Source organism: Phalacrocorax carbo, chromosome 12 (genome assembly GCF_963921805.1).
Source record: "Phalacrocorax carbo chromosome 12, bPhaCar2.1, whole genome shotgun sequence".
Taxonomy (NCBI): domain Eukaryota; kingdom Metazoa; phylum Chordata; class Aves; order Suliformes; family Phalacrocoracidae; genus Phalacrocorax; species Phalacrocorax carbo.
The window spans coordinates 4,269,303-4,297,003 of record NC_087524.1 but is presented as its reverse complement, the minus strand read 5'-3'; the positions used below and the strand labels follow the sequence as shown (position 1 = coordinate 4,297,003).

General features: G+C 41.7%; 1 protein-coding gene and 1 long non-coding RNA gene across 2 annotated transcripts; one reads left to right on the top strand and one right to left on the bottom strand.

The window, feature by feature from the left end:
* The first annotated feature begins 15 nt into the window (after positions 1-15).
* On the top strand, positions 16-27,701 carry HTR7 (5-hydroxytryptamine receptor 7). Its single transcript, XM_064463779.1, has 2 exons — positions 16-941; positions 26,558-27,701. The coding sequence occupies exons 1-2, from the start codon at positions 412-414 to the stop codon at positions 27,306-27,308; spliced, it is 1,281 nt and encodes a 426-aa protein (XP_064319849.1). The 5' UTR covers positions 16-411; the 3' UTR covers positions 27,309-27,701.
* On the bottom strand, positions 10,816-20,686 carry LOC135315473 (uncharacterized). Its single transcript, XR_010374944.1, has 3 exons — positions 20,583-20,686; positions 16,344-16,404; positions 10,816-10,964 (listed from the first exon to the last, which is right to left on the bottom strand). It is a non-coding gene; the product is annotated as an uncharacterized LOC135315473 (long non-coding RNA).

Here is a 27,701-nt window from a genome sequence, read left to right as displayed (position 1 = left end):
TCCCGGCGGGGAAGCGGGCGGCCGCGGCGCAGACGGGCTGCGGCGAAGGGGCGCTCCCGCCACTCGGAGCGGGCGGAGGGAGCGTGGGGGCGGAGCGGTTCCCCCCCCCGCCCCCCCCGTTCCCCGCCGCCCTCGGAGGAGCAGCCGCGGGTGGGCGGGGAGCTCCCCCTCCCCCGGGGCCACGCGTCGTGCCCACCCCCCCGGGTGCCCGGGGAGCGCCGTGGGCGAGCCCGGGGGCACCGGGGGAAGTTGAAGGCTGCCTCCCCCCCCCCCCCCCCGCCCCCGGGAGGGCTCCGCTCCGCCGGCTGCGAGGGGGCGGGCGTCGCCGGGTGCCCGAGGAGGAGCCCCAGCATCCCGGGCGGCGGGGAGAGCCGGTAGAGCGGAGGGGCTTCATGGGCGGCTCCGGCCAACATGGTCCTCGCCCTCAACGGCAGTCACCTCTACGGTAACCTCCGGCCCTCGGCCCTGGCGGACCCGCGGGCGCTGGGCGGCGGCAGGATGATCGCCGGCTCCTGGCCCCCGCGCAGCCTGGCCAGGCTCGGCCCGTCGCCCCCCGCCCCGTCGGCGCTGCCCACGGCGAGCCCCCTCCCCGCCAACGACTCGCAGTGCGGGGAGCAGATCCTCAGCTACGGCAACGTGGAGAAAGTTGTCATCGGGGCCGTCCTCTCCCTCATCACCCTGCTGACCATCGCCGGCAACTGCCTGGTGGTCATCTCCGTCTGCTTCGTGAAGAAGCTGCGGCAGCCCTCCAACTATCTCATCGTCTCGCTGGCCCTGGCCGACCTCTCGGTGGCCCTGGCCGTCATGCCCTTCGTCAGCGTGACCGACCTCATCGGCGGCGAGTGGATCTTCGGGCGCCTTTTCTGCAACGTCTTCATCGCCATGGACGTCATGTGCTGCACGGCCTCCATCATGACTCTCTGCGTGATCAGTATCGACAGGTGAGGCACCCGGCGGCCCCCTGCCCGCCCCGGCCCCCTCCGCGGGGCTCCTCCGCCGCCCCCGGGCCGCTTGGCAGCGGGCTGGAGGCGAGCTGAAAGCGCGGAGGGCGGCGAGAGCCAGCCTTGCAGCCCCTTCCAGCCTCTGCTGTTCGAAGGAGCCCGCCGGAGCGGTGCGTGCTGCCTCCCGCTGCCCCAGCCCGGGTGCCCGGGCAGCCCTCGGGCCGCCTTCCCTGCTACCCTTGCAGAGCCAAGGCGCCGCGGCACAAGGGAGCTAAACCCCTATATACCTGTACAGTGGCTCTTTACAAATGACGGGGCATTTGCAGCTGCTTTAAAATTTGCCATGTAGGTCTTTAAACTGCTTTATACCACGGCTAGATTTGAGCTGATTCTTCCAAGCTGGTGACAGGGGAGCCTCACCGAGTTCAGTCGAGTTTTGCCAGGTCAGAGAAGGCTCAGGCATTATAGGTGATTAGGGCTGGATCATTATTCTAGTACAATCCCAGAATAGCTCCATTTCAACTGACGGAACCATTTTTGACAAATAACCTTTTGTTTGAAGGAAAAAATGCTTTCAAATATTTTTTTTTTTTAGATTTCTTCTGCCTTCTTAAAAACTAAGCTATGCTCACTGACACATAGCTTCCTTCAAAAGGTACAGGCACTGGGGTGATAAGGAGATGTGTACAGGCAGTTGGACTTGATGATCTTAGAGGTCTTTTCCAACCTTAATGATTCTGTGATTCTATAACTGCAGAACTGGATCTTAGACATTCATTTCTGATGTTAAGATCTCACATTTGGCCATGTCTAAACTCCTCTGCAGAGGGAGGCTAACAGATGCCTTTATTCCATGCAGGTCCCATTCTAAAATAAGTTGCAGCCTGTAACTTCCCTCTTCCACAGCCTAAATCCTTTGCTGAGAATTTTAGCATCTGGAGGGAGACTCTTTTCATTACAATGCAACACAATTAGCAGAAATTGAAGAACTTCCTAATTAGACTGTAGAATTAGTTTATCAAGTCAGATATCCAACAGCAGCCAGGACTGTCTACTTCAGAAAAGTTTTGGGAAAGAACTCTACACTAGGTTTCTGCAAAGAAACAGTCTTTCAAGAGTGTTTCCCACAAAAACCAAAGGTTGTTGCATGCCAAGGAGCATCACAGTTTATATTAATTTCAAAACTTTAATTCCTGTATAAGCATCCCCTGCTCCAGCACTCTCTATTTTGTGACTTCTGTAATGGCTAGCAGTTACCTGAATGCTGTAAAGCATCCTGTAGCAATGAAATCCACATACAGGCTTTGACTGAGTATCAAAGGGTGGGGTTGTTTTGCTGTTGTTGCCTTGAAATTTGCTGTCTTCTAACTTAATTCCAGTAGTGTAAAAGTATATGAATAGACTTATCTACCTTCGCAACCTGATTTTCTGTTTTTCTATCGTACCTGTTTTTAAGATAGGTGATTTCATTTCTCCATTCTCTCCACATAAAGTACTTCCATTCTTTGATTGTTCTTGATGTCCATCTCAGCTCTCCACCTCCATTTCTAATAACCTTTTAAAGACAGCTTGACATAATTAAACTTCCTTACCCAAGTGAGGATGTGTGACTGATTAGCACTGGAGAAAATTAGTTTTACTTTTTCATTTCTTACCTTAACATCTGAGGTCACTTCTGTATGTATGAGCAGGGGCTTTGATTGAACTGGTCACTGTGGTGATCAAGTCTCTCGCTGTCTTCTTTCCATCCTCCCTCCACTCCCTGCTCTCCCCAAAATACCAACAAGAAATATAGCTATGTATTTAGAGCAGAATATAACCTATTATGACTGCTTTTCTTTAAGTGCTGGTTTAAACCAGAGTTAGTCTCCTCTCTTGTCTTTGCATTCCAGTTTCTATCACTGAATGTTTATTGAACGTGACCTCAATAATTCATTATCCTGTTGTGTACTCCCTACTTGAAATCAAAATTCTGTGAATCATGATGCTTTAACCTTTGTCACTGAAATCCATTTTATGGTTAAGATAAGTGATATCATCAATAAAAGGAGAAAAGCCAGCAATTCATAAGCAAAATATCTCTACCACTTGGCAATAAAGCATTAAACCTCCATGATTTGTAATCCTATTTCAAAATAAATAATCCTTTACTGTCATATACTTCTCAGTCAGGCCAAAGATTAGCTCGGGGTGTTAACTAATCTTTGAATAGTGAACATGTACAAAATATGCAAACCAGGGAGAAATGATGAAAATTAAATGTGAATGATGAAATGTTGCCAGTGTAGCCTTGATTTTAATGGTGCTGTCTTACGTGCAGTTGTTCTTACACATACGTAGTTAGGAAAGCCTTGAATGATCAGTGAGGGAGATGTAGCTCTGAAGATATGAGTACCTCCAGATAAAGTACTGTATGTGGTACAGGAGCTTGCAAATCGCACCGTACCTAGTGCAGTAGAGGGTCAGGCCATTTTCACAAGGACCATTTTTCCATGGGTTTGATGGAAACACTTGCATGTTTTATGTTATTTAGGAGGAGAGGATCTCTGGTGATACAGCCCTTATTGTCTCAGTGCAAAGTGTATAAATACGAGATGAACGAGGAAACCCAGAAGCAGGGGAGGAGTGCACGAAATTCACTGTCTTTCAACTTGTCCCCTATCCTCGGTACCACTTAGATCCAGTTAAACCTTGTAGCACAACTAAGTGGTCCTGGGGTCGCGTGGGAGACATTTGTTTAGGCAGAAGGATTAAGATAGGGCAAAAGGAACATTTTTGAAGCATAGTTACGAATTGCATTGCCACCTGGCTCTTTAGGACAGTTTAGGAAGCCTTTGTTGTGGTCCAGTAAAGTCCCTCTTGAAGGGAGAGATGAAGCTGTTGCAGGCAGTGCAGGGACAGCAAATAAGATGGATATTTTAAAATTTTCATTATTAAACCTCTAGGTTCTTCCTGAAGCAGATGTGAGAATCAGTTGAAGGTAAATAGCTGAAAGACTGTTCCTATTGAATTAATCTTTAAAAAAAAAACGACGAGTTTGTTACAAACTGTTAGGCAAAGTTAGTAGGGAGAGGTAATATATTTTATTAGACAAACAAATATAGCTGGTAAAAAAGAGGCCCTGAGGCCCTTCGAAACAGGATAAAATGAGTAAATTGAAGAGGCTTTTTGATTTCTTTCCCTTGCACAAATATGTGCTACTCAGCTCATGCCACTGAGAGTCCTGAAATGCCAGCAGCTGGCAGGCCTGTTGCACACAGATATTTTGCTGCACAGCTCTCAGTGGCAGATGCATTTCTGAGCTGAATTTATCAGTTGGAAAGCTCTGAAAGATGCAGATTAGCATGGAGGCTACAAATGGACTGGCTTCATTCTGTTGAAAAAAAACCCCATCCTTTTTACCTAGTCAGACACATCAAGTACCGTTTGTACTTTTAAAGTTGCTTCTACTTGAAGTTGTATAAATGCTACGACTGCACAGTGTATGTTGGTGTGCTATTTCGGGGATCTCTAACTTTGTACAGGGTGCACAAGAAAGAAGCTAGTCTGAAAAGGTCCTTTTATTATCCACAGGGAACTAAATTCATGGAGCTCATGAGATAAGGTCCCTAATGATACTGAGATGTGGACTATTATGCATTTCTGCAGATCTTATCTTTCCTTTTATTGCACAACATAAAAATGTCCACAGATCTTTATCAGGGTGACCTGAGATAAGCATGTTATTTCTGAGGTATCTCTCTATCTTACTTAAGCCCCCGCTTTGGAAGAAGGCTATCTGCTTACAGGCAGGTCTGTCAGAACTAAAGCATGTGTGATGGAGAGACACGAATATTTCTCCCTTTTCAAATTTCATAAGGATTAAACAGGCAAAGCGACTTGATACCCGGACAACCAGTACTACCTTTGCTGTACTCTCCATCCGAGATATGAGGGGTAGCTCTGGAGAAAGAGTTACAGAGACTTTGGCAGGATAATTGTGCCTCAGTGAATAGTATCCTCCTTTAAACATTTCTTACCAGTGTTTTTGTTTGTTCGGTTGTTTGTTGTTTTGTGTTTTGCTTTTTTTCCCCCCCTCTCAAGGCTCCACTTTTCTGGCTCTGAATTAAATAATTATACCACATTTGGATTCCTTTGCGTTTAAGAGTGAACGAACATCAGAAGTGAATTACAAGGGAAGGATGCAAACCCCATCTTAGTGGGTAAATGAACATAAAAGGGAATTAATAAAATTTAAACTGACGGTGTTTGCCTGCTGATTCATCATGTTCTTCTGACCCAAGATAGCTACAGAAATCCTGTTTTGGAGAGTATCCCCTGGATAACTGCATAAGTAGCAATTTTTAATTCAATTTAAAAATAGCTCTTTGGCTTAGAAAGTGATAAAGTAACGTAACTACTCAGATACCGTTGACGAATTATAACACTTTCCCCACACCCACACAAGTAATGAAACACTTTTTGGAGAACTTTTCCAGTCTGTATCTTAGCCAACAATTCATACGTATTCCAGACTTCCATTAAATTGATGAAGATTTAGAATTTGTATGCAAATGAAACCAAAGTGGTCCCTTTTGTTGATCCTGAGATCTTTATACACAAGGATCAGTTTTCTATCCCTCCTTCTTTGATATCTTTTGCCATACTTCAAGTAAGTGTAAGTACTTATGCTTCACCTTAGAATATGTCAATCCCTGAAAGCTCACCTATTTCCAGCGTCCTTGGTGCATGCCTGGGAACTGAGGAGCCCAGTGCATCAAAGGAAGAACTTGAGACTAAATTTAAATAAAGACTTAAATGCTTTAAATAGAATCCAGGTGTCTAAAATCTGACAACATCCAAAACTGATACTGTGACCTGAAAACCTTGTCAGCCATTTCCTAAGCCTAACGGCACCCAAAAGCCCTGCGTGGCTTCCCGTTTGGTGTGAAACTCTTCTTTTGCCTTCAGGCCATGGGTGGAAAAGGCTGTGGTCTGTTCTGCCAGCCAGCTCGTTCCTCCAGAAAATGCATGTAGAATACATATGTAGAGATAGATATGAAAAAAAATCCTGTATGTAATATATTTTGGATCTAGAAAAAGATACAGGCACCCACCAGCACTGCCCTCCATGAGATCTTGTTCAGTATATAAGTTTACACAGAAGTAACCGAGGAATCAGGGCAAAACCTTAAAGGAACTACCAGAAAATTGTTTGATGGAGTTACTGCAATTAAGGTCTATATTGCAGAAGAAAGTTTTGGGATCAACATGGCAGCTAATTCCTAACCATCACCATCACCACCGGAGTAATTTTTTCCATTGTTCAGCCTGATACACAACTGTACTCTTCCTGAGTCTGTAAATAACTTGTCTAGCCTACAAAAGAGGCAGACAGCATCAATACACTAAAGTGGAAAAAACCAGATTTGTTTTTATTCCTTTCCATGTAGTTTTTCTAATTTGGTCCACTTAAAGAATGTTCCTCAAGTTGTACTTTCTTTTTGCAGAGAATTTCTTGCTGAAAACTTCTGCAATCTCCGTTTTAATTTTTACATTGGAAAGAGGTACAACATAAATTTTTGCTCCCAAATTCTGAGGCAAGGAAGTTGAACTGGAGGTTGGATGCATCAAGTAGCGTAAGGCAGCGCAATGTGTGTCTCTCACCGAGAGCCATCTCTAGGAGAGTAAATGAAACTGGGGTGTTTTGCTGTACTAACGTGATGGCACTTCTTTAGATCCCTTTCTGTGGCATCCTTGGGTATCTTTTCCCACGACATGTAGGCAGCCTGCAAGAGATGCAGTTACTTACACCATAACCTGTTCTAGGCTGTAGCAATTGTTTTGTTACATCTTTGCAGAGACTTTATGCTTCATGACTACACTGCCAGGTGCACAATAAGTAAGAGGGAGGTAGCAAATAAAAGCTATTTTTGTCAAACAGAGGGAGTATTTGTGAAGACCGAACAACTCAGGAGTAAAGGAGGTTCTTTTACCCCCAAAATGTGTGGAAGTTTTGTCCTTCTGCAGTGGGAACAGGCATAAGATCTGAAGTTTGGTAGGTGTGTCTTGTGGCTGCACAGTAGAGGCTGACAAAGTCTGGGAAGCTAAAAGCTGTTACAGAAAAAAAAAAAACCCCGTGGATTGATTATTCTGTTGCTGTTATATACAGGTCGCGTTCAAGTAGCTTTGCTGGAAGGGAGTCAGGAAGCGTGGAGGTGCAAGATGATCTAGACGTGGCGGTGCAAAGGTGGCTGCAATTGGGAATGTTCCAATGCAGGAATGGGGGATTATAGTTCAGTCAGTACCAGGAAATTTGCAATTACACCACATATAGATGAATGCCTTTTCTTGAAACTGGATGTTGCATTTTTCCCCCACGTTTGAAACTATCTTCTGTTTGCTCCTACCAGGGTTTAACACTGGATGAGTTTTCAGAAGTGATTTTGGGCTCTCTAATTCTTGGGGGTTCACCTAGACATTTCAAAGGAGCCTGATAGTCAGAGGTAAGGGAACATTAATCCGCATTTTTGCCAAGCAGGGCATTATGGAGATGATTAAAAAGTGATTTTTTTTTTCCTGTCAAGGTCACAAAAATAGTTTCCATAGAGAGGTTGTATTTGCTTCAAGATTCACAGGAAAAATACAATTCTAGAAACAGTCCTTAGTTTTTTGAAGGGAGCTTTCAGAAATACCTTGTAATGTAGATCACAAAAATGCAAATACATATCATACTGCCATAATGGTGTAGTGTAACCTTTAAAAGAAATCCAGTATTATTTTAAATATTGTTGTTGAGTTTGAAACATTTTATCAGAAACATTTGTGGCAACTTTTGGAACAGACCATCCCATTTCATCTGCAGTTGATAATGCACATATGGCACTGTCTTTCAGCTACAAGCACCGCCTTTTCTCTCTCAGTACATCACACAAATGTCTCATCCTTCCTCTGTGGACTAGGAAATCTGAAGAAAGAGCTGGCCACTGTAGGTCTTGCATGAAAATAAAAGCGCTTGAGCAACAGTTGAGTCTGCCAAGGTGCAGCTGTCATACAAGAAAGCCTGGGGAGCAAAATTACAAATTCTGATATCTGAGTATACAAAGCATGATGTCATTAAGCAATGCTTGCTGCAGGTTCGTCCTAAGGGTCACTACTATTTGTAAGGTGAGGATGATTTCTTTTGGCTGGAAAGCTTGCACGTTTTAGTTTTTCATGTTGTACCAGGTAGCCAGTTATTTCTAAAGGACTGATTCACAGTATCTCTATTCCTGTGCATACTGAAGATAGAGAGAACAGTTTAATCTTTTTGAGCAAACTCTTACTACAAAGGTTAAGTTTTCCTTTCCAAAAGGCTCCAGTAATTAAATATATCATAGGGAAAATTTGTTTCTATTCTGTTTGAACTAACGTAACAAAATTCAAGAGTGTAGCAGCTTTGATTTTCTTCTTGTACCTTGCTGTTTACTCAGGAGGCTTTATATAGAACATCTAGACTACCTGACACATACGGGTGGTTCTGGACATATCAGCACGTATGCAAATCGGGTAGTGATTCATATCTAACAGTAAACAAGTTTTCTGGGTAATGTACAGACAAGAATGAAATTTCTAATAGTGCCAGCTGCTCTAATAACATGCAGAACTGAGATGTGCAGGGAAATCAAGTCAGTACTGAGTATATTCCTTCTGTCTTTATCCTGGCCTCTACTGTCAAATTGTGAGCTAGCACAGGAGACCTCTGAGCGGGGTTAATATCATCATGGACAGCTATTTCACTGAAAAATGGTCACGTTTGTTTTTTTAAAAAAAAAAAAACAACACAAAACCAATGAGGAACAATACAAAAATGCCTTTTTTTAAAGTAAGGAGAAACCAGGGTGAAGTCTATTCTTAGAGGTACATTGTGTCTTGATGAAAAAGCTGGCAGCAAAGCTTTTTCCTGAGATGTATCAAGGAAATGGGTGGTTTTATGGTACTGTCAAAAACTCGAAACCAAGTGTTTTAGCTGTGGAAGTGTAAGTTAAAAATATAACCACAAGGAAAGTTCATTATCTGCCTTTGTTTACAGTTTTTTATGTTCCTTTAAGGAGACTGTGGGATGTGGAGGTAGAGCCATGTGAAAGGTAACGCTTTTCTCACACCGGGAGCCGTTTGTCCTGCAGGGTGTAGCAGGCTGAGGAGCAAGCAGCAGCTTGCCATGTACTAACAGTGGTGGAAAAACTGCTCAGGGACCGAGGGAGCCAGGGCAGAGTATCTCAGACACTCACTGAGTTGGGTAAAACCAGAACTGGAAGCAAAGGCTTGCCTGCAAGGGCACCATTTTTGTCAGAAAATTGTGCACAAACCTTTTTATTTCTAACTCACCATGGAATGAGTTTTCTGTATTTAAACAGAGCAAAATTCTAGTTTTCATTTAAATAAACCTGGACTATTTTGAGTTGAAAACTCTCCAGTCTTTTGGGGAGAGCTTGTTATTGGAGATCTAGGCAGACACATCATGAGGTCTCCTCCCAGTAACCTGGCATTCAGCTGTGCCACCTTCACTCGTGCTGAAGAATTCTGATCAGTAACCTTGCTGGCATTAGAAACATCACTTCTCATCAGCTATACAAGTACCTGCAATCAGAGAGATGGCCTATCGCTGCTGCAGGTTAAATCATACAGAGCTTTCGTTAAGTACATTATTTATAAACTGTTTGCTTTTCATGAGAGATGTGTTAGAGACTAGGGACAATGTATTTCAGCATATGGTTTGCAGATCCCAGAGAGGGACGCAAAGGTAAGTGCAAAAACCCCAGGTCTGTTGTCAGTAGTGTGTGTTTACTAGTTAGAGGACTGTTTCCATACTAGATAATGTAGGGATTTTTGAATCAAAGTATAGTGACCTAGAAGATTTACTCTGGTAACAGGTGTTTAGAAATCGGCAATAGGCATAAAATCTAGAAGGTAGGAATGGAAGGCATGAGCACACGTAACAGAAGTATATGCTATTATCTAAACTTGTAGAATTTACAGCATAACTGTCATCATGAATACAAACCATGGAAACATGTTGTGATTGTCATGAAGTATTTCAGATACACAGTACTGTTTGCCAGAGTAATTTTCTGTAAATGATTCTCCATGTGGGTTGTTAAATTTTGTTTATTTGCTGTAGAAGTTGACATTTAACAAATAGTCGAAATACAAAATCCCTGAACAAAGTCAGTGTGTGTTGTCTGGCCACAAATTACTTGGAAATATTTACACCCATGACCCAAAGCAGCTGCTGACAAGATGCAAAGCTTTTCTTTAATAGTCTAATAAGATGTTTTGATGCTAAAAATAATACAGCTTTGGCTCTAAAGACTTAATTTTTGCATTATTATGCACTGCAGTTTCCCTTTTACCTTAAGAGTCTACATTCAGAGACCCACTTCTTAGCACAAGCAGTTTTAGCGACAATACCAATTGTAGTCTCTCAAGAGTCTATTATCCCATATTAAAAAGCTATTTTTGCTAAATGAGTTTGGTCATTAGCAGAACACAAGCTTCAGTTTTTAAAAAATAACTGAAATTAAAATAGCATAGGCAACTGTTTGCCTGTGAATTAAACAGCCCAAGAAGGAGCTTAGCATTTCCAAAGCCTCTTACTCAACACGAAGCTTCTACATTACTGCCTAAGTGTTAAAATGACGGGAGCATCTTATCAACCATCCCAAACACCTGCAGTTTGCAGTGAGCTCCCCGAGATGTCCGTAGGCTAGCTGGAGTGATTCATCCCACACTGATGCCGAAGGCCGGCTCCTAAACTCAAATGCATGTTTGAAGCTATTAGCCTGGCAATGAGAACTGGTGTTATTGGAAGTGATAGGCACAACAGTAAACCTTAGGTATTTTAGTCTTTATCCACACAAAGTTGATGCTGCCACATCTCAGAAGAACCTTAGTTGCTGACTTGCTGCTGAGGAAAGCAAAGGAAAGACATACTCACTGAGAGGTGAGGAGGACTTCCTTCTGCTCATCCCACTTATTTTACTGCTTTCATGTGTGGTGTAGCATCTGTAAAATGAACAGAGAAGGGAGGTCTAAGATCCTCGATAATCTCCAAATCCTGCTATCTTCAAAGGCTTCGGAGGAGGAGATAGTCTGTCACCAGCTGTGTCTACTTCTGTTTTAGCATAAAGGTATAACTCTCAATTCTGGGGAACACGAAAAGGCATTGTGAAAGAATTGTGCCCCCCCCCCCCCACTGACCTGGGCAAATGGTCATTTGTGGCTAACCAGGAGTTGAATCTGGCCTCAAATTTTGTCATTCTGTACAGAAAGCCCAGGGGAGGAGGGCCAGAAACTCCTTTCTTGACAGAAGAAAAGCAGAAGGTTTATTCTGTAGATTGAATGTACTGTGATTTCATGCCTGTGAAGTTGATGGTAGCAGTTTGTGTTGTGTTGAAATTTGTTCTATATTTTAAATATATTTAGTGTTGCAGATGTCGCATGATTTTAAAAAAAGAGAAAAATTATGAGAGATGTTGCTGAAGGAAAAGGATATACTGTAGTGAAAGCCTGTTGTGGGCAGACCCGTGTTCAATAAGACAAAGAGAACATATCCTAGCTAAGGTCCTTTTTTCAGGTTTCCTGTCCAGAGATTTCTAAGCATAATTGGAGCCGCCTTTGCAAAAGTAGACCTGGTGATGTCTGAAATGGGGAGTATGAACTTCTGGAGTTGGATTAATTTTTACTGACGCAGCAAGCTGGAGAAAGCTAGCTACAAGGAACTACAGCCTGACAGGTCTGAGCAAGACCCAGGAGGTTCAGAGTTCATCGGAGTGGAGGACTGGTCAGCTAGAGAGAAGTAGCGTCCATGTGCCATTACGTTCTTTGATGTGAAACCTGCTGGTAAAAGTGATTACATCATACAATGAATGAACTGTTAAATAGTGTGGTTGTCAAGGGTTGAACATACAGTTTTACCCACTGCAGTTTGGGTTTTGCTGCCGTTCTTTTTCATCACTAGATGTTTCTCCCCTTCAACCCTCTCCTTCTGTTACAGGGCACACGTGGCTGTGTATTTAAGGCTTCTTAGTGACTGCAAGGGGAAGAAATATTTGTAAAGTAATATTAAATTCCTACAAATTTTCTATTTCCAGTTTATAGAGGAGAGCTTGATCTGACCAATTTATTTATTGAAATTACATTCCAAAATATCACCAAATGAAACATTTTCTGAGGGAAAATGACAGCAGGCAGGAGGATTACATTCGAAGGGAGAACTTGGGATGTGGCATATAAGCATACTGTAAATAAATATGTTAGTTAAAGTGAGTGCTAAGGAAATAAATGACATGTGGTTGAGAGATGTGGTAGCTACAGTCGACCTCATATTCACTGACATGAAAGATGATGAGACACGATAACCTCGTTCTGTACCACATGCTGAGCAGACAATATACTGCTAAAATATAAAGAAACGGCAAATAAACAGTTGTTTGTGTAAGTTACAGGGAAGGAATCGCCTTATCTTTTCATAAGTCCCCATTCCAGAAGTTTCTGTTGGAAAGGACTGTGAATAGCAATTTTCTAAAAGGTTCTAGAACTGCAGACACACAATTCGAACTAATCCCCTGCCTTCCTTCCCTGACACCTTCCCCTCATGCTGTGCTCCCTCCAACCTACTGCCTCCCCTTCCCAAACAGGTTATAACTTCTTCCTGTGATAGGACCTATTCGTATTAGGAAGCAAGACATGCTTTTACTACTGTAAAGGACGAGCAACTCCAGAATCTGCATCTTTAAAAAACTACTGGTATTATAGGGGATCAGAAAGGAATGTTTTGTATCAAAATATTTTATGAAATTAAGATGATTTTGCTAGAATTTATTTTTTAAAATTAACACAGAGTTATTTTCTGGTGATATCCTCTTGATATTTCAGAACAAGCTGGTTCAGTTCGTTTGCTTGCATGTGAAAAGCGGGGTTCAGTGTGCACCATTGTGTTTCTAACCAGTCAATTCAAGGTAAAAAACTTTGGATTTTTCCTTCATAAATTTCAGAGCGAAGGCCAATTTTAAAGCTTTCCTGAAATGCAGCATAGCTTTTTTTCATTCTTCACACAGCACTTCTAGATACCTTTAAGTATGTGACTTTGAGCAGAGACAGTTTATTCTTCTAGTGCTTTGACTAGAGTTGTCCTTAGTTGCTCGTACTCCAGAAATTTATCACAAACTCCCCACCTCATGTTTTGGGTAGGTTGGTTGTTTGGTTGTTTTTTTTTTAAAGAGACTGAGCTTTAAAAAAATTCTTTGCTTTGTTTCCTGCTATTATCCAGTAAAGCATCACTGACGTAAGTTAGTCAGCCAGAATATATTGGTGTTTGAGATGCAGTGTCCCTTTTTCATCTCAGCCTTCGTTATGGGACAGAATTACTTAGGTGCTGTGTCTCCTTCAGTACCTTGGTTACAATCCCAAAGTTGCCATTTCTCACTTTTATTCTGCTATTGGGTTTTTGTCTTGCTTTCAGACCTGTTTGCATTGAGAGTTCCTTTGTGAGAAGATTACATTAACGAGAAGTGTATTTTATGCTGAACTACAATGACAATATTTGAAAAATATTTTTCAGGAAAGCAGTGAAATTAAAACCCAGAGTGCCCACTTTCTAGGAACAGTAGGTACCTCTGGCTGACATATCACAGGTAATATTATAGACCCAGACTCTATATAAGATGCTCTGCACATCCCAGAGTTTTAGAAATAAGACTTCTAATTATGCCTGCTTTAGAAGCAGCTTTTCCTGTATCTAACAAAGTTTATTTTTTTTCCTGCTGAGCTTGGGTAAAAAAGTTAAACTTGAGGCAAACATTTACAATTTTACATGCCTGACCCCACAGAACATAGCAGAATCTTGGTGTGATTTTTGACAAATTCAGATCTGCCTTCAGGCCAGTGCAGCTGCGGACAAAGCCAAAAACGTTCAAGTAGTTTAGTTCTGTATTGAGACTCACCCGTAATCTTTGTATAGGTGTTTGTTAGGGCTTTTGCAAAATTACTGTCATGGAGAAGCAAAGAGGAGAATTTGGACTGGGTCCTCCCAGTATTTTTCCTTTCTCTTCAGAAAGAGGAAGAGAAAGAAGGGGGAGGAGGGAAGAAGTATTCTAGAGGGGGTTGTTCCTTAAGTGCTTTGTCTGGAGATGTTTAAATTGTTTGTATTCAAGGAAGGAAGAGAGGGGACATAAATATCAGCACATTTAAATAGCTATTCCCTGAAGATACTTTATTTTAATATAGTGGTATTACCAGTTCAATGGGCTGTGATTTTTCATTTCATTCATCACTTATGCTGTGGAAATTTCTGAAATGCTTCATTTAATTGTACTAAAGACATCAGTCATGATTTTCTAGTTAAAGTTGTAGGAGGCTTTCATTTTGAAACACCATTATAACTTTCAAAATAATTCCTTTTAAGCTGATGTTTAGTGTCAATCCAAGCGTGACTCATGTAGTGAAGTTGGAGAAAATCACCTTAGCCATTTCTACTTTATGGGAGTCTGACAAGGGTTTTCTTTTTAAAAAAGACAGTTTTTCATAGCTCTGAAATCAAGCCCCCGCACATTTTAGTTGAAGGTATCTGTTAGCTTACCTCAAGCAACACAGAAAAACCTGGTTATGCAACTAAAGCACCAGCCTTGGCTTGTGATGACCCAGTGATCAGGGTCCATAGGCTTATTGTGCGGTTCTGGGCAGGCCACTTGAGCTCCATCTAAACTAACAGCCTGGTATGCTCAGGGCTAACCCTGATACTCAGTTTTCTGATCACCTGGAGCAGAGCTCTCTGCAGCTCCCTGTGTGTTTAGACTTTCTCCTGTGGAAAGTAAAGGGCACAGGAGGCCTGGGTCTTATGCTGGTATGGGGCTGGGGAACAGCCAGAGTGCTCAGCTGGGCGCTCAGTGGGGAGTTCTCCGTTGTTGTGTCGTTCACCTGGACATCCCTACACTGCTTTGGCAACCTCCTCCTCCTGAGAACTATCTAAAGGCCTGGTGTCCCATCCCCAATCTGAGTCTCTGCCGCTCATCCCGAGAAACTCTCCAGGCTGTATCCACACAGGCACCCTCCCGCGTGCGTCTGCAGGCACTCCAGGACCCGCTCTGATGGCCCTCCTGGAGTTTGCTCTGGTTTCAGCTTGTGTGCCGCCCATAGGTACCTTGCTGCCAGATACAAGGGGTCACCTGGTGTGTGCGTGTATGCGCCTGCACACACATAGGAGGAGAAGATGGTAGGCTGACACATTGGCCAAAACATAGACACCGATCCTGCGGGCTATCAGCCTGCCTCATTGCTCGCCTAAGGGATGTTTGTGCTGGTGTCTGGCAGAGTACAGAACTGAGAGAAAACATTGCAATTTTTATTACAGCCTACTTGAATGCTTGCGCAGAACAGGATGGTCCCAAGACTGAGGCATGTCTGGTGGTTGTCTCCTGGCACATCTCCTCTGGCCTGGCTGAAGCCAGCAGGCTGGCCTGGAATCACGAGTGCTCATCTCTGCCACAGGACACCACCAGACAGGATATGGCAGGGCGAGAGATCTGAGCTGTATTAATAAGTTGTGAGTTTGAGAACTAAAACCCTTTCTGAAGGCAATAAAGAGGAAAAAAAGTAATATGTTAGAAGTACCACAGACACTAGCAAAACCCTGAAATCTTTTTTGGCTTTGACAATATCCCTGGGTGTGAGGGACGAAAGAGGTAACGTGGGGGGGACCCAAAAGAGGAAGATGAAGATTTTCCAGTTCCTAATCTGCAAAATGTATTCTTCTCCATTCCATTGCTCAGGAACTGCCTCTGTTTAACAGAGTAAGGATTTCATCTAAGCTGGTACTTCAAGACAACACATCTTGTCTTAAAGTTACTGTCCCCCACAGGAGAGGCAAAGCAGCAAATAAACCTTTTCCTATCAGCAAATATCAACTGTATGGAGTGCTTCTGCCTATCAGCTGGGCAACTTGGGTTATCCTGGTGACATCTAACTCATACTGGTTAGCCCATAGGATTAACCATTGGGTTATCCTGGTGACATCTAACTCACACTGGTTAGCCCATAAGATCAAATTAAGTTCAGGGACTTGAACCTTATCTTCAGTTGTCTGGGTGACTCAGGCCAATCAGCAAATGAATCACCTAAGGCTTTAGATCCTCTAAACATGTAGGCATTCAGCAAAAGATTATGGTTAATGCCTGTCTTCTGACAGGCTGTAATTGCCAGAAGGACAGAGAGGTTTATTGTGCAGGAGACAGAAATACTTGGGAGTAAGGACCAGAATGTGAGATTAACTCCTCAGAAACTAAAGCCGTCATAAAGATGACTTCCACTGCTAAAACATTCCTCCCTGATTTCTTTATTATAAAGAAGGAAGAGTAGAGCTATGTTATTTCTTCTCGAGTTCCTTACCAGCATCCAGTGGCCCAGTCCTTCATTCAATTCATTCACTTGCTGTTTCAGATTCTCTAGACTGATAAAAGGAAAACAAACATAAGTAACTCCCAGTACACCTCTGTCTCATTTTCTCTTGAGTCTCGTGTAACATCATTAAGCTATATTTCTAGCCAAGCCTCATCCCTTCTCAGTGGCTTTTGAACTATATACAGTCATGCTCAAGGTCTCCTCTGCTGCTCCTGAAGCTCGCTGCCAGTGCCACCTCCCTCCAGTCACGGCAAATCATTTACTTGTCATCCTCAGATTAATTTTCCCTTTTCAGGTTTAACCAGTTCTCCTCTACCATACAAAAGGGCATTTGAGATAAAACCTCTTCCCTCCCTTTCTTCCAACCTGAGCTTCTTTTTTACTGCACACCTATCTGAAGTGAACTTTGCAACACAACCAGACAGAAGTAAATGAGAATGTGATTTCTCTTTAGTTCTTGTCTAGAACAAAGCTTTTCTTATCTTACTCTTCTTAGATGGTACCAGAAAGCTAAAATATCTTTTTGCCACCTCAAAAAGGGGCCAGGCATCTTGTAATAACTTAATAAAATGAGATACTGTATCATACACGTAAATATGAATAAAATAGTCACATAAAAGACATCAGTCTACATGCAATTAGATGCTCAAACAGGTACAACAATTGACATGAGATGCAAATCACTGCATTTGTTTCTACAAGTCTAAAATATTTTGGACTAATAAAAAGGGACTTAATGTGGAATAAACTGAAATATGAATCTTAAAATAGTGTTTTCTGATATAGATCGCCTTACTGAATATAGCAACAAACAGCCATTTTTGAAGATGTTTTGCTTTTCATTTTTCTCCTTGATTGATAAAATGACATAACAACTAGAGTAAATTATACCATAGGGTATGAAGCTGTAAGAGTGTACGAGGCCCTGGCCTTCTGGGCTTGTCAAGCAGTTACTGTGTATACCACGATGAAGTCCATGAAGAATTTTTTAGTGAAGTGAGGCATTGCTTAACAAGCCTGAGAAGCACTTCTCTAGGGAACATTCCTGAAACGTTAGTAATACCTATTGTAAATGTGCTTTATCCTATATTTTGATTAATACTACTTTTTACTTCTGAAAAGAAAGAAAAATTTAGGAAGAGCCTTTTGACTCTCTTCTCACTTCTTCCACAAAAAAATTAGAGCAATGATAAATAAAGGGAAGTTGCAGATCTATGGAGGGGGATGTGTGTGTGTGAAACAACAAACATGGGTAGTGTCCCCGATACAGTTATACATTTTCTTCTAAAAAATAATGACTTTTTTATTTCCTTCAACCTTGCACATTGTTGAACACTGTGAAAAAAAAAAAAAAAAAGGATTCTTCCTATGTGTGACTTGCCCAGATTTAGAGAGCTTTTGAAGTGTTACAGATTGTCTGTCAAGAAGTGGGGTGAGAAGCACTTTTGAGCTCTGTGTGTAATTAATCCTATTGCACTCTGTAAGCAAATCACGCTTATAAACAGGAAATTGGAGATGGTGAAACCCACAAAGTTGGAGCTCAGACATTTTGAAAACATTTGAAAATAGGAAGTCTTCCACTACAGTGTGTGACCTAATTCTAAATATTTTGTTGCCAAAACCTTTTCAGTTTTCAAATGCATCTAGATTCTAGGAGGCTGGTGAAGGATGTAATGGGCTGAAATGGGCCGGGTCCTGCCCTTGGGTCACACCAACCCCAGGCAGCGCCCCAGGCCTGGGGCAGAGGGGCTGGGAAGTGCCCGGCGGAGAAGGCCCTGGGGGTGCTGGCTGACAGCCGGCTGGGCATGAGCCAGCAGTGCCCAGGTGGCCAAGGAGGCCACCAGCCCCCGGGCTTGTGTCAGCCCTGGTGTGGCCAGCAGGAGCCGGGCAGGGATGGGGCCCCTGTGCTCGGCCCTGGGGAGGCCCCACCTCGAATGCTGGGCTCAGGTTTGGGTCCCTCGGGACAAGAAGGGCCTGGAGGGGCTGGAGCGTGTCCAGAGAAGGGCAGCGGGGCTGGGGCAGGGTCTGGAGCACAAGTGTGCTGGGGGGCGGCTGAGGGGGCTGGGGGGGTTTAGCCTGGAGAAGAGGGGGCTGAGGGGAGCCCTTCTCACTCTCTACAACTACCTGAAAGGAGGTTGTAGCGAGGTGGGTGTTGGTCTCTTCTCCCAGGTCACTAGCGATAGAACAAGAGGAAATGGCCTCAGGCTGCATCAGGGGAGGGTTAGATTCAGTATTTAAAGGTATTTAAAGGATGTGTAGACATGGCAATTCAGGGCATGGTTTAGGAGCCCTGGGGGTGTTGGGTTGACGGTTGGACTTGATGATCCTGGAGGACTTTTCCAACCTCAATGATTCTATGATTCTATGAAATCCATTCCCCTTCTTACATCTCCTACCTTTATGTTATTGGTGAAGACAGAAGAAAGGAAAATACACGTGTACTGTTTTCTTGAAAGAGGGTTAATGGAGTGTTTAGTCTATGATACACAATATTTATTTGGGTAGTTGCAAAATATTGGCTAGGAAATACATATTAGCTAACAGTTAGGCAGTGTTACAAGATAAACATCAGTAACTATGTGTTGGGACCTTTTCTTCCAAACAGTGTATCATTTGCAGTGGAAAACCAAAGGCTACCAAGATGTTTTGTGAAGAAGCTAAGAACAAGGCGCTGCCTGATGACACGTACTTTGACATTCATGCAGGGGGAAAATGAAAGGCAAAGGGTGAGGGCAAGTGAAAGAAATTTGTCAAGGTCTGAAAGGAAAGAGGAATATGGTTTCAGAAATTACGACTAAGATAATGGAAGTTGAACGGAAAGACATTGCACATCTGTGTCTGGCAATACAGTTGTTATATATTTCTTAGAAGGAGAACAGAATACATCCCCCATCTATGGGATAGATGTCTTAGATCAGTAGGCAAAAATGAAGAGGGAAAAATACGGGCAGGGCAAGAAAGTGAGGTAAAAATAGAACGAGTGAAATAAAAGAATGAAAAATGAGCTAAAATAACTGAGAAAAGTACGGAGCTTTAAAGTTATGCAATATGAGAGGAAGAAAGTCCATCAAAGTACAGAGAAACTGAAATAAATTTAAGAGGGGAGAACATAATCTTCTACTATGCAAATTGCATTCCTTTAGAATGAACAGATACTTAATTTTGATTGACTTGATCCTCCCCCACTGCCAGGAGAGCCTACACTTCTTGACTTCCATCAAAAATAACCCCCTACAAAGATTTTTGAGAAAAAGAAAAAGCAAGTCAGAACATTTACTATGTACAATAAGAGTATAGTACTGTATTCAATATGAACCCACTCTAACAGTGGGAATGAATGTCTTCCTTTTGTAAAAATTTAAGGAAATACATTTAATTGAGAGCAAGAAGGGGAATAATGGGAAGTGTTAATCTTTCTGAAAGGAAAACAAATATTTCATTCTCATTCTTCCAAGTCTCAAAATCAAAGTGACAGTGTTTCAATAAGAAGAATAACATTGAAATTGTGTGAAATGTGAAGCATAAGCATCTAAAACAATACATACCAAAACATACTTTTAAGATCTTTCCCATTACCACATTGAACAGTGACTGAGAAGGATGAAGCATAGCTTTAACCATTTCTAGTGATAGAGTTAGCAAATGCAATTAAGAAGTGGAAGCTGGCCACTGTGCTAAAATTTTTTATAAACTACGTATTAATTTGCTACAAAGAACAGATGCAACATTTAATTAGATAGACCACAGGACTAGTTGAACAAAGCCTTTTTTTCTCCAGTGAGTAATGGTTTGATTTTGTTAGTTCTGCTGTCTAACATTGCACAATATTTAATGCTTAGATGTTAAAGTAATCATATTAAATTTAAAATTAAATTTAAAAATGATTTAAAATTATTATTCTGAAAGCTGTCATGTATGCAATGAGATCAGTAACTTTGTTCACTTCTGGGAAGGAGAACAGTATTTTACTGCCTCTGAAACATCCTCCTCTTCCCAGACGATCAGCTGCCGTTATCATGATGTGATAAATCCATATAGCAGAAAGGCAGGTAGCAATACTGTCACACAATAATTAACACGGTTACTTTTCACATTATAACACCGTAGTTGTGCACTGTAGTGCTCATGTCTCGGCACTTCAGTCTTTTTATGTTTCTATCCCTTTACTTCCATCTCAATTACTTAAATATGTGATGGGAATAGTATTTCCCTGATCGGTTTTTATACCTTATTCTGTGTAAAAGCAGGTCTGTGGGTCAGAGGATCTCTTGCTTAGTGTAAACGCAGTATCTTTGTGAAGAAGAGAACAATTTCTGTTAGGTGGTTTGTCGTAGCTGTAAAAGAAATAATAGATTTGATCATTGTTTCAACTTGTTATATTTATGTTTAATTTGCTGTTTAATGTATCAAAGTATACGACAAAATCTAGATTGATCACTGTACTAGGGAGAATATTTCTGGACACTGGATAGCTTTTAGGAATGGCATCGTGCGCCCGTTCTCGTGAACTGTCTCTTAATGTCGCACTGAATTGAACAGAGACCATGAAAGATCATAGGAGAATCACAGCCACCAAAAGGTCAGTAGATCAGCATTGTCCTTCAGAATAAGTTATTATTGCAGGTGAATTATTAGACAGGATTCTCTGGCTGTGGTTTGGCAAAGAAACTGATACAAGGAGACACGTATTGAAGCTGAAAGCTGCTGTACTAGAAAAAGAGCACAAAAGCAAAGTAGTAAGCATTTTTGTGCCTTTCAAATAAAACAGCTTTCTGACTGTCTTAAAATACAGAAATAGAACTGTAAAAAACTCAGCTTAAGGACAACTCCTAGTGAAATGGTAGGTGATACGGAACAATATGTCGAGATTCCTGGTAGAAATAGCTAATACACATCTATATAATTTCCAGTATAATGTTTCTAGTTCTATCCCATTGTAATCTCATCTGCTTCATAAAAGCAAAGTCAGACAGTGTAAGATGCAAAGCTGGTCCTGGAATAAGTGCCTTTTAGATCAGGTCAGTGAATTCTGAAAAACGAATGTGAACTAATTAAAGTGGAATTCTATCTACCCATAAACTACACGGGGCAGAGGCAAAGGGATTATGTGTGTGCTTCAAAAGTGGCATAAGTGATCCTGATGTCACTGTGCATTCAATTTGTTATTGGGTTGGGCAGGAGGCTTCAAAACAGTTTGAATGCTTTTAGCTGTTAGGTTTTCTATTACTCTGTGCCTTTGCCCACAGTAGGAAGCAAGTCTTTTTACTTTTTTTTCTTTATCTTTTAGCCATATAACAGAGATAATAAAGAAGGATTTTGGACACAGGATCCCAAATTGGACCATCTTATTACTATTTTCTTTCTATTGTTGAAGTTGATGTAGCTGTTGAGTCTCAGTTTGCTGCTGGATATTTCAAAAGGTGCGAGGACTAGAGTTTATCTTAAAGTTTCAGATGTAGCTATGAACAATTCATATTTTTTTACAGTTTAAATATTACAGCTTTATTTAGCGTTCTCAGGAACAAACACAAAGAAAAGGAAATTAACTTTTAACTGAAAAAAAAATCAGGTTCGCACCACCAAAAAAACCAAAAAGTCATGCCTGGTTAACCTGAAATGCCACCGTGCCTGGCACTCCTGCTTTTTTTTCTTCTTGGAGGAAGCATTGGCGTCTTTTTCTACATCTATAGAATCACTAATCAATTCAGCCACAAATGGAGAATTATTCGCATGAAGGTGATGAGGAGGATCTTCCTGAAAAGTTCTAGAGGATGACAAGCAGATGCCTACATGAACTCACTTCATGGCAGCGCAGATAAAGCCAACTACTTTTCACAATTTCCTAGATTAGAGAATGAAATAAATAAATATATTTAGAGGATAAGAAATTGTGTCAAACCTTTATATTTTTTAACATAATAACATCTAGTGGGACACAGTGGCAGTCCAGTTTGACAATCACTGTGCAGACAGTAATGTATGACAGACATCCCATCAAGCAAATAGCTAAGACAAACATAAATGGGAAGAGGGAATGCAGAGAGTGACAGAAAGATAAGATAATGTGCCAGAAACGGGCTCCAGGGTCAGTGGATGCCTGTTCCTCACCACGTACCGTCTGCTTTCCATATACATTGCATCCTAACACTGTAACATTTAATGTATTGAGCACACTGTAATAAGAAATGCCTGTGTGATCTGCAGTTCAAACGACAATGGAGACTTTAAGCCCTGTAGGATAAAAACTAATCTGTGTGGTCACTGTAGTGCATCAGTATCAAAAAAGCCCGAATAAAAAAACGTGCAAACCGACTGCTCTCAGGAGCAGTCCTATACAGTTACAATGGTTTTACATTAAATTGTCTATAACAATTGCCTGCCATTAAACTGCAACAATTTAGAGGTACTGGGAAAGAATACTGGATCACAGGGAGCCAGATTATTATTAAGCAAAAGGAAAGAAAAGATTTGTTCTCACAAATCTTTTCCATTGTTGGTGTTTTGTGGGTGAATGTGGCAAAAGGCGATCTTTCACAATAGCTGACGATAGCACCCCACAAAGGAAGAAGCTCTTTATCCCCCACCTACATTTGAACAGAGCTCAAGAAAGAGGATGGCAGGGGATAATTTCTCCTCCCTAGAGCTGGGCATCCTGCATGTGCCTCACACCTGAATGGGGCCGCGGCACAGGCATCCGTTTCCGATCCTCCAACGGGGGAGAGGAGACGCTGAATAATAAGAAACCAACCCAGAATAGGAATGTGCCGATATGTTCACACACATTCATTTAAGACAAAATTCACTGTCCCTCAGCGCGTGTCTCCTGTTCGGTCTGTGTTGTCTGCTCTTATTCCGAGCTCTTCAAGCAAGGGGCTGTTTTCCAGATTTCAGCAACATGGTACAAACAAAGTTCCCATCATCCAGTTTTTATTATTTTATCCCCTAGATACTAGTGCCAGCTTCTCCCCTCTCATTTTTCTCCACTCACCCAGCAGCCTTTCTTCTTGGAATGGCAGCAGGACCATGACTGCAGTCTGTCTCCTGCTTCTGGTCGAGTTGCCCAATGGTTGTTTGCTGTAGCACCCTGCACTTTGGCGTTCTGCAATACAGCATCGGGCAACGCTGGGTGAGGAATGCCGTGACCAGAGGCCGTGCGTCTGCAATACTGTGCTTGTGGGGAGCAACCGAGATATAGCCCTCATTGTCCTGGGTGTAATGTGGATAGATACCCTGTCTGGCAGACCCTTGTATTCGAGAAACTCAGAGGAGGAAGAATAGGAAATAGCATTGCCCTTATTTAACAAGTGAGAGCTGAGACACAGTTTCTTCCCCACCAAAATCAAAATGAACATCTGTGGTGTGTAAAAGAACAAATCTCACAATAACAAGCCTGAGACACTTCTTTCTTGTGGGGGGTAGCCGAGATATGGGCCGAAATGGGCTTTTTAGGGAATTTGACGTCATTCTTTCCCAGCAGTAAGGCCTCACGGTGTTACGTATTTTTGGAATGATACGTTAAGTTCAGCTGATTTACCTTTAGTCATTTTTTTGGAAGGTAGTAATTAAAGGTTAAGCATTACAAGCATATTATTGCAGTGAATTTGACACAATACTTTTGAAGTTTATGAATCTATTAAGTCTTGGACACTCTCTAGCGTATTAGACGACAGTAGTGATTTACACTATTTTGAAGTTGCAAGTAAGTTCTCAAGGGTGATGGATTTCATACGTAGAGATAAAAAGATAAAGTTTCTTCATTTATGCCTTTTTCCCTATCATATTACATTTAGCAAAATGGATAAGGAAGAAAGGATGCTGGTGTATTTTTATGTTAATTAATACATTTTAATTTCAAATCGCATTTTTGAAGCTCAGATAGCTTCCAAAAAAGCAGTGCCAGGGCAAAACTAATGAATTTTAATTATTTTCAGGATACTTATGCTTTCATAAATTCTTTTTGTTATATTCTGGTCCATGAGAATGCATCAGTAGGCATTCAGAGCGTGCAGACCACAGCTCTGATTTTTACAGAAATCCAGTTTAACTTTTTAAGCTACATAATAAAGGTCACCTCATAAGCATGTTATTTTTAATGACCAGTTGGGTAACAGCTAGAAGAACGCAAACTTCAGGAAGGTGGACCAACTTTTAAAAGAATTTTTTAAAAAGAGCACATTTAAGTGATAAGTAATCTTTCTGCACAAAAGATGTGTTTAACTCTTTTGTATCTAAAGCCTGCGATTCTTGGACAAATTTTAAGGGTGTGCCACTCTCGTCCCAGAAGGGCTGCAGCTAGTAACTTACTCTTGCTGCAGGTACAGTACTTAGAGCAGAATGATGTATCCCTTAAACTCTGGAACCTCACCGCATTAGCCCTGCTCTTCTACACCTTGGAGTGCCTCAGGGACCTCAGCTCCTTGGGAGCGCAGTTTTGGCCATGATGCTGCGAAACAGAAACCTCCGTGGACTCTACAGTATGCCCACGGCCCCGGGAGCTGGTGTGGTGGCTGTATTCTAATGCTGATGTTGAGGTCCACGAGAAACAACCTTTTTTAATAGCGCACTCCGTGTATCACACTGCTCTAATCCCAGCCAATTTTATTAACTGCTCTTAGCTCACAGCCCCACCAGGCACAGCTTCACTGGCACAATACTGGCCTGCTCTAATTTACTTGTGCATGCTGTCAAGAACAGGGCAAAATAAACCAATTCTGTCCTTTGGATAACACTTGCCGTATTGAGTAATATAAAATCAATGATGTTGTTGAGAGGGATCGTTGTTACTCATCGGAACAGATCATGAAACGATGCTTCTTTATCCTTCCAAAACTGGAGCATACCTGAATGCTTGTATAAAGCAGCAGCACTGGCCATAAATTACTGCATTGCAGTAAAATCAACAATGCAGCATTCCACAGAGCCAGGCAAATGCTCATGTTTGATTTGCTAGGTGAACAGAAAGAGAAAAAATGCTTAGAAAAAATATTCTTAATCACGTTGCTGTATTTCTTGTTTGTGACCCTCCAAAACCTTCACTGTGTATCTAAACAATGGTATCTTCTGAAACCAAAACGTTGTTCTGAAACCTGATTTGAAACTTTTGCAAGTAACAAGGTGAATGACACTGATTTTTCTCTAAATTCTTTCTTTTGGATAGAGGAAAAAAAGAACAATTTGAGAAGTTAATGGTAGTTCATAGGTAAGTTCCAGCTGAGCAGAAACCAAATGTCAAAGTTAAAATGTTAGGTGTAAAAAAATAAAAAGCATCCAATTCCATCTAAGAGGAACTTGCCGTAGCTAGAGAGGAAATAAAGAAATTTTCTGTAGTTGAGAGTAAACGCAAACTTACGACATTGCTTCCCAGCTATATAGGGCCATAGTGATATTTTTAATCAGAAAAAAACCCCATAGTTTAAGCTATCACAGCTTAGGAAATATCAACAGACTTTTTTTTTCTTTTCTATGAAAACTTGACACACTGCAAACATTTTTCTTGTTTGTTTACAATTTACCACCCTAAACTTAGCTTCTGGTAAAACTATGTTTTTTCTACAGATCTTCTTGCACTGACATTATGATAAATCGTTATTTTGTTCAGTAAAAGTTTGAGCATTGAATAAATATAATTTCTAACTAAATGATGATAAAAAGACTTATTGTAGTATTGAAATAACGTACTGTTGGCATAAGTTTGCAGTTTGTTGTTCCCGTCTGAAACATGAAGATGAAAGACAACTCATCATCTAAGTTTAACGGCGAGCACGAATGCGTGCTGGTTTTAACGTAACCATGCACTCAATACCAAAAGTGGAAGGCTTTGCAGAGTGAGCGTTCATCCATACTCCAAGATTTCAGAAGTTAGCCAAATAAAATGTAGCCTCAGAATTTCCTTAAAAGCCAAAAAAAAAAAAAAGAGTGATCTGCATGAAGACTGTACAAATTCAGTCATTAAAATCACAGTCCATTATGGCCAACGGGAGGCTTACTTCTAGAATAAACCACCTTTTATACAGAACATCAGCACTATAAATTTTCACGTGAAAGACTTATGAATTTACAGGTTTGAAATACGTGCAAAGAGAGGACTGAAAGATGTAAAATAGAAACTTTGCCAAAGATGTTTTGGTCCAGGGCAGACTACGTGAAATGACTTTTATTGGCGAACCGCTGCACTATATAGTAATTGTACGTTATCATTCTAGGTACCTGGGAATAACGAGACCTCTTACGTACCCTGTGAGGCAGAACGGGAAGTGTATGGCCAAAATGATCCTCTGCGTGTGGCTCTTATCTGCCTCTATCACTATACCCCCGCTTTTTGGTTGGGCCCAAAACGTAAACGATGAAAAGGTTTGTTTGATCAGTCAAGACTTCGGCTACACCATTTACTCCACGGCAGTCGCATTTTATATTCCGATGTCAGTGATGCTTTTCATGTACTACCAGATTTACAAAGCTGCGAAGAGGAGTGCTGCTAAACACAAGTTTGCTGGTTTTCCCCAGCCAGAAGAAACAGAAGGGATTTCTATGAATGGAATTGTAAAACTGCACAAGGAATCTGAAGAATGTACTAATTTTTCACGACTCCTAAAGCATGACAAGAAAAACATTTCCATCTTTAAAAGGGAACAGAAAGCTGCCACTACGCTTGGGATTATTGTTGGGGCTTTCACTGTCTGCTGGCTGCCCTTCTTCCTCCTCTCGACCGCCAGGCCCTTCATCTGCGGTACAGCATGCAGCTGTATCCCGCTGTGGGTTGAGAGAACATTTCTATGGTTGGGGTACGCAAACTCTCTCATTAACCCTTTTATATATGCCTTCTTCAATCGGGACCTGAGGACAACTTACCGCAACCTACTGCAGTGCAAATATAGGAATATCAATCGGAAACTATCAGCTGCAGGGATGCATGAGGCTCTGAAGCTTGCAGAAAAGCCAGAATTTGTTCTGTAAGGTCATTCATCCTTTACTACAATAATTTATTGATTTATCACATTAGCTTCTTCCCCACAGCTTTGAAAGAAGAGTTATGGGAAGATCCAGGCTCCTTGAGCACTGTTATTGAAGTCACCAAGAAACTGGAAGGTAGCGGGGCTAATTCCTGCACAGCCCACGAGTGCTAGCGAGCCTGGAGAAGCAAGATGACCATCTAAAGAACTTAGGAAGGGGGAGGGTAAAAGGCGGTGCAGGACGTTTGAGTTGCTAGTGAGGAAAGAGCAAAGTTGGCCTAACCCATTTGTTTGGCCCTTGGCCCCAGACGACTTTTAGTAGGTCTGAATGTTGGATGCGTCTTGTATCCTAGAGTTTTTTTTCTGTAATAAAGGCCTGAGAATGGTGAAAAGTTCA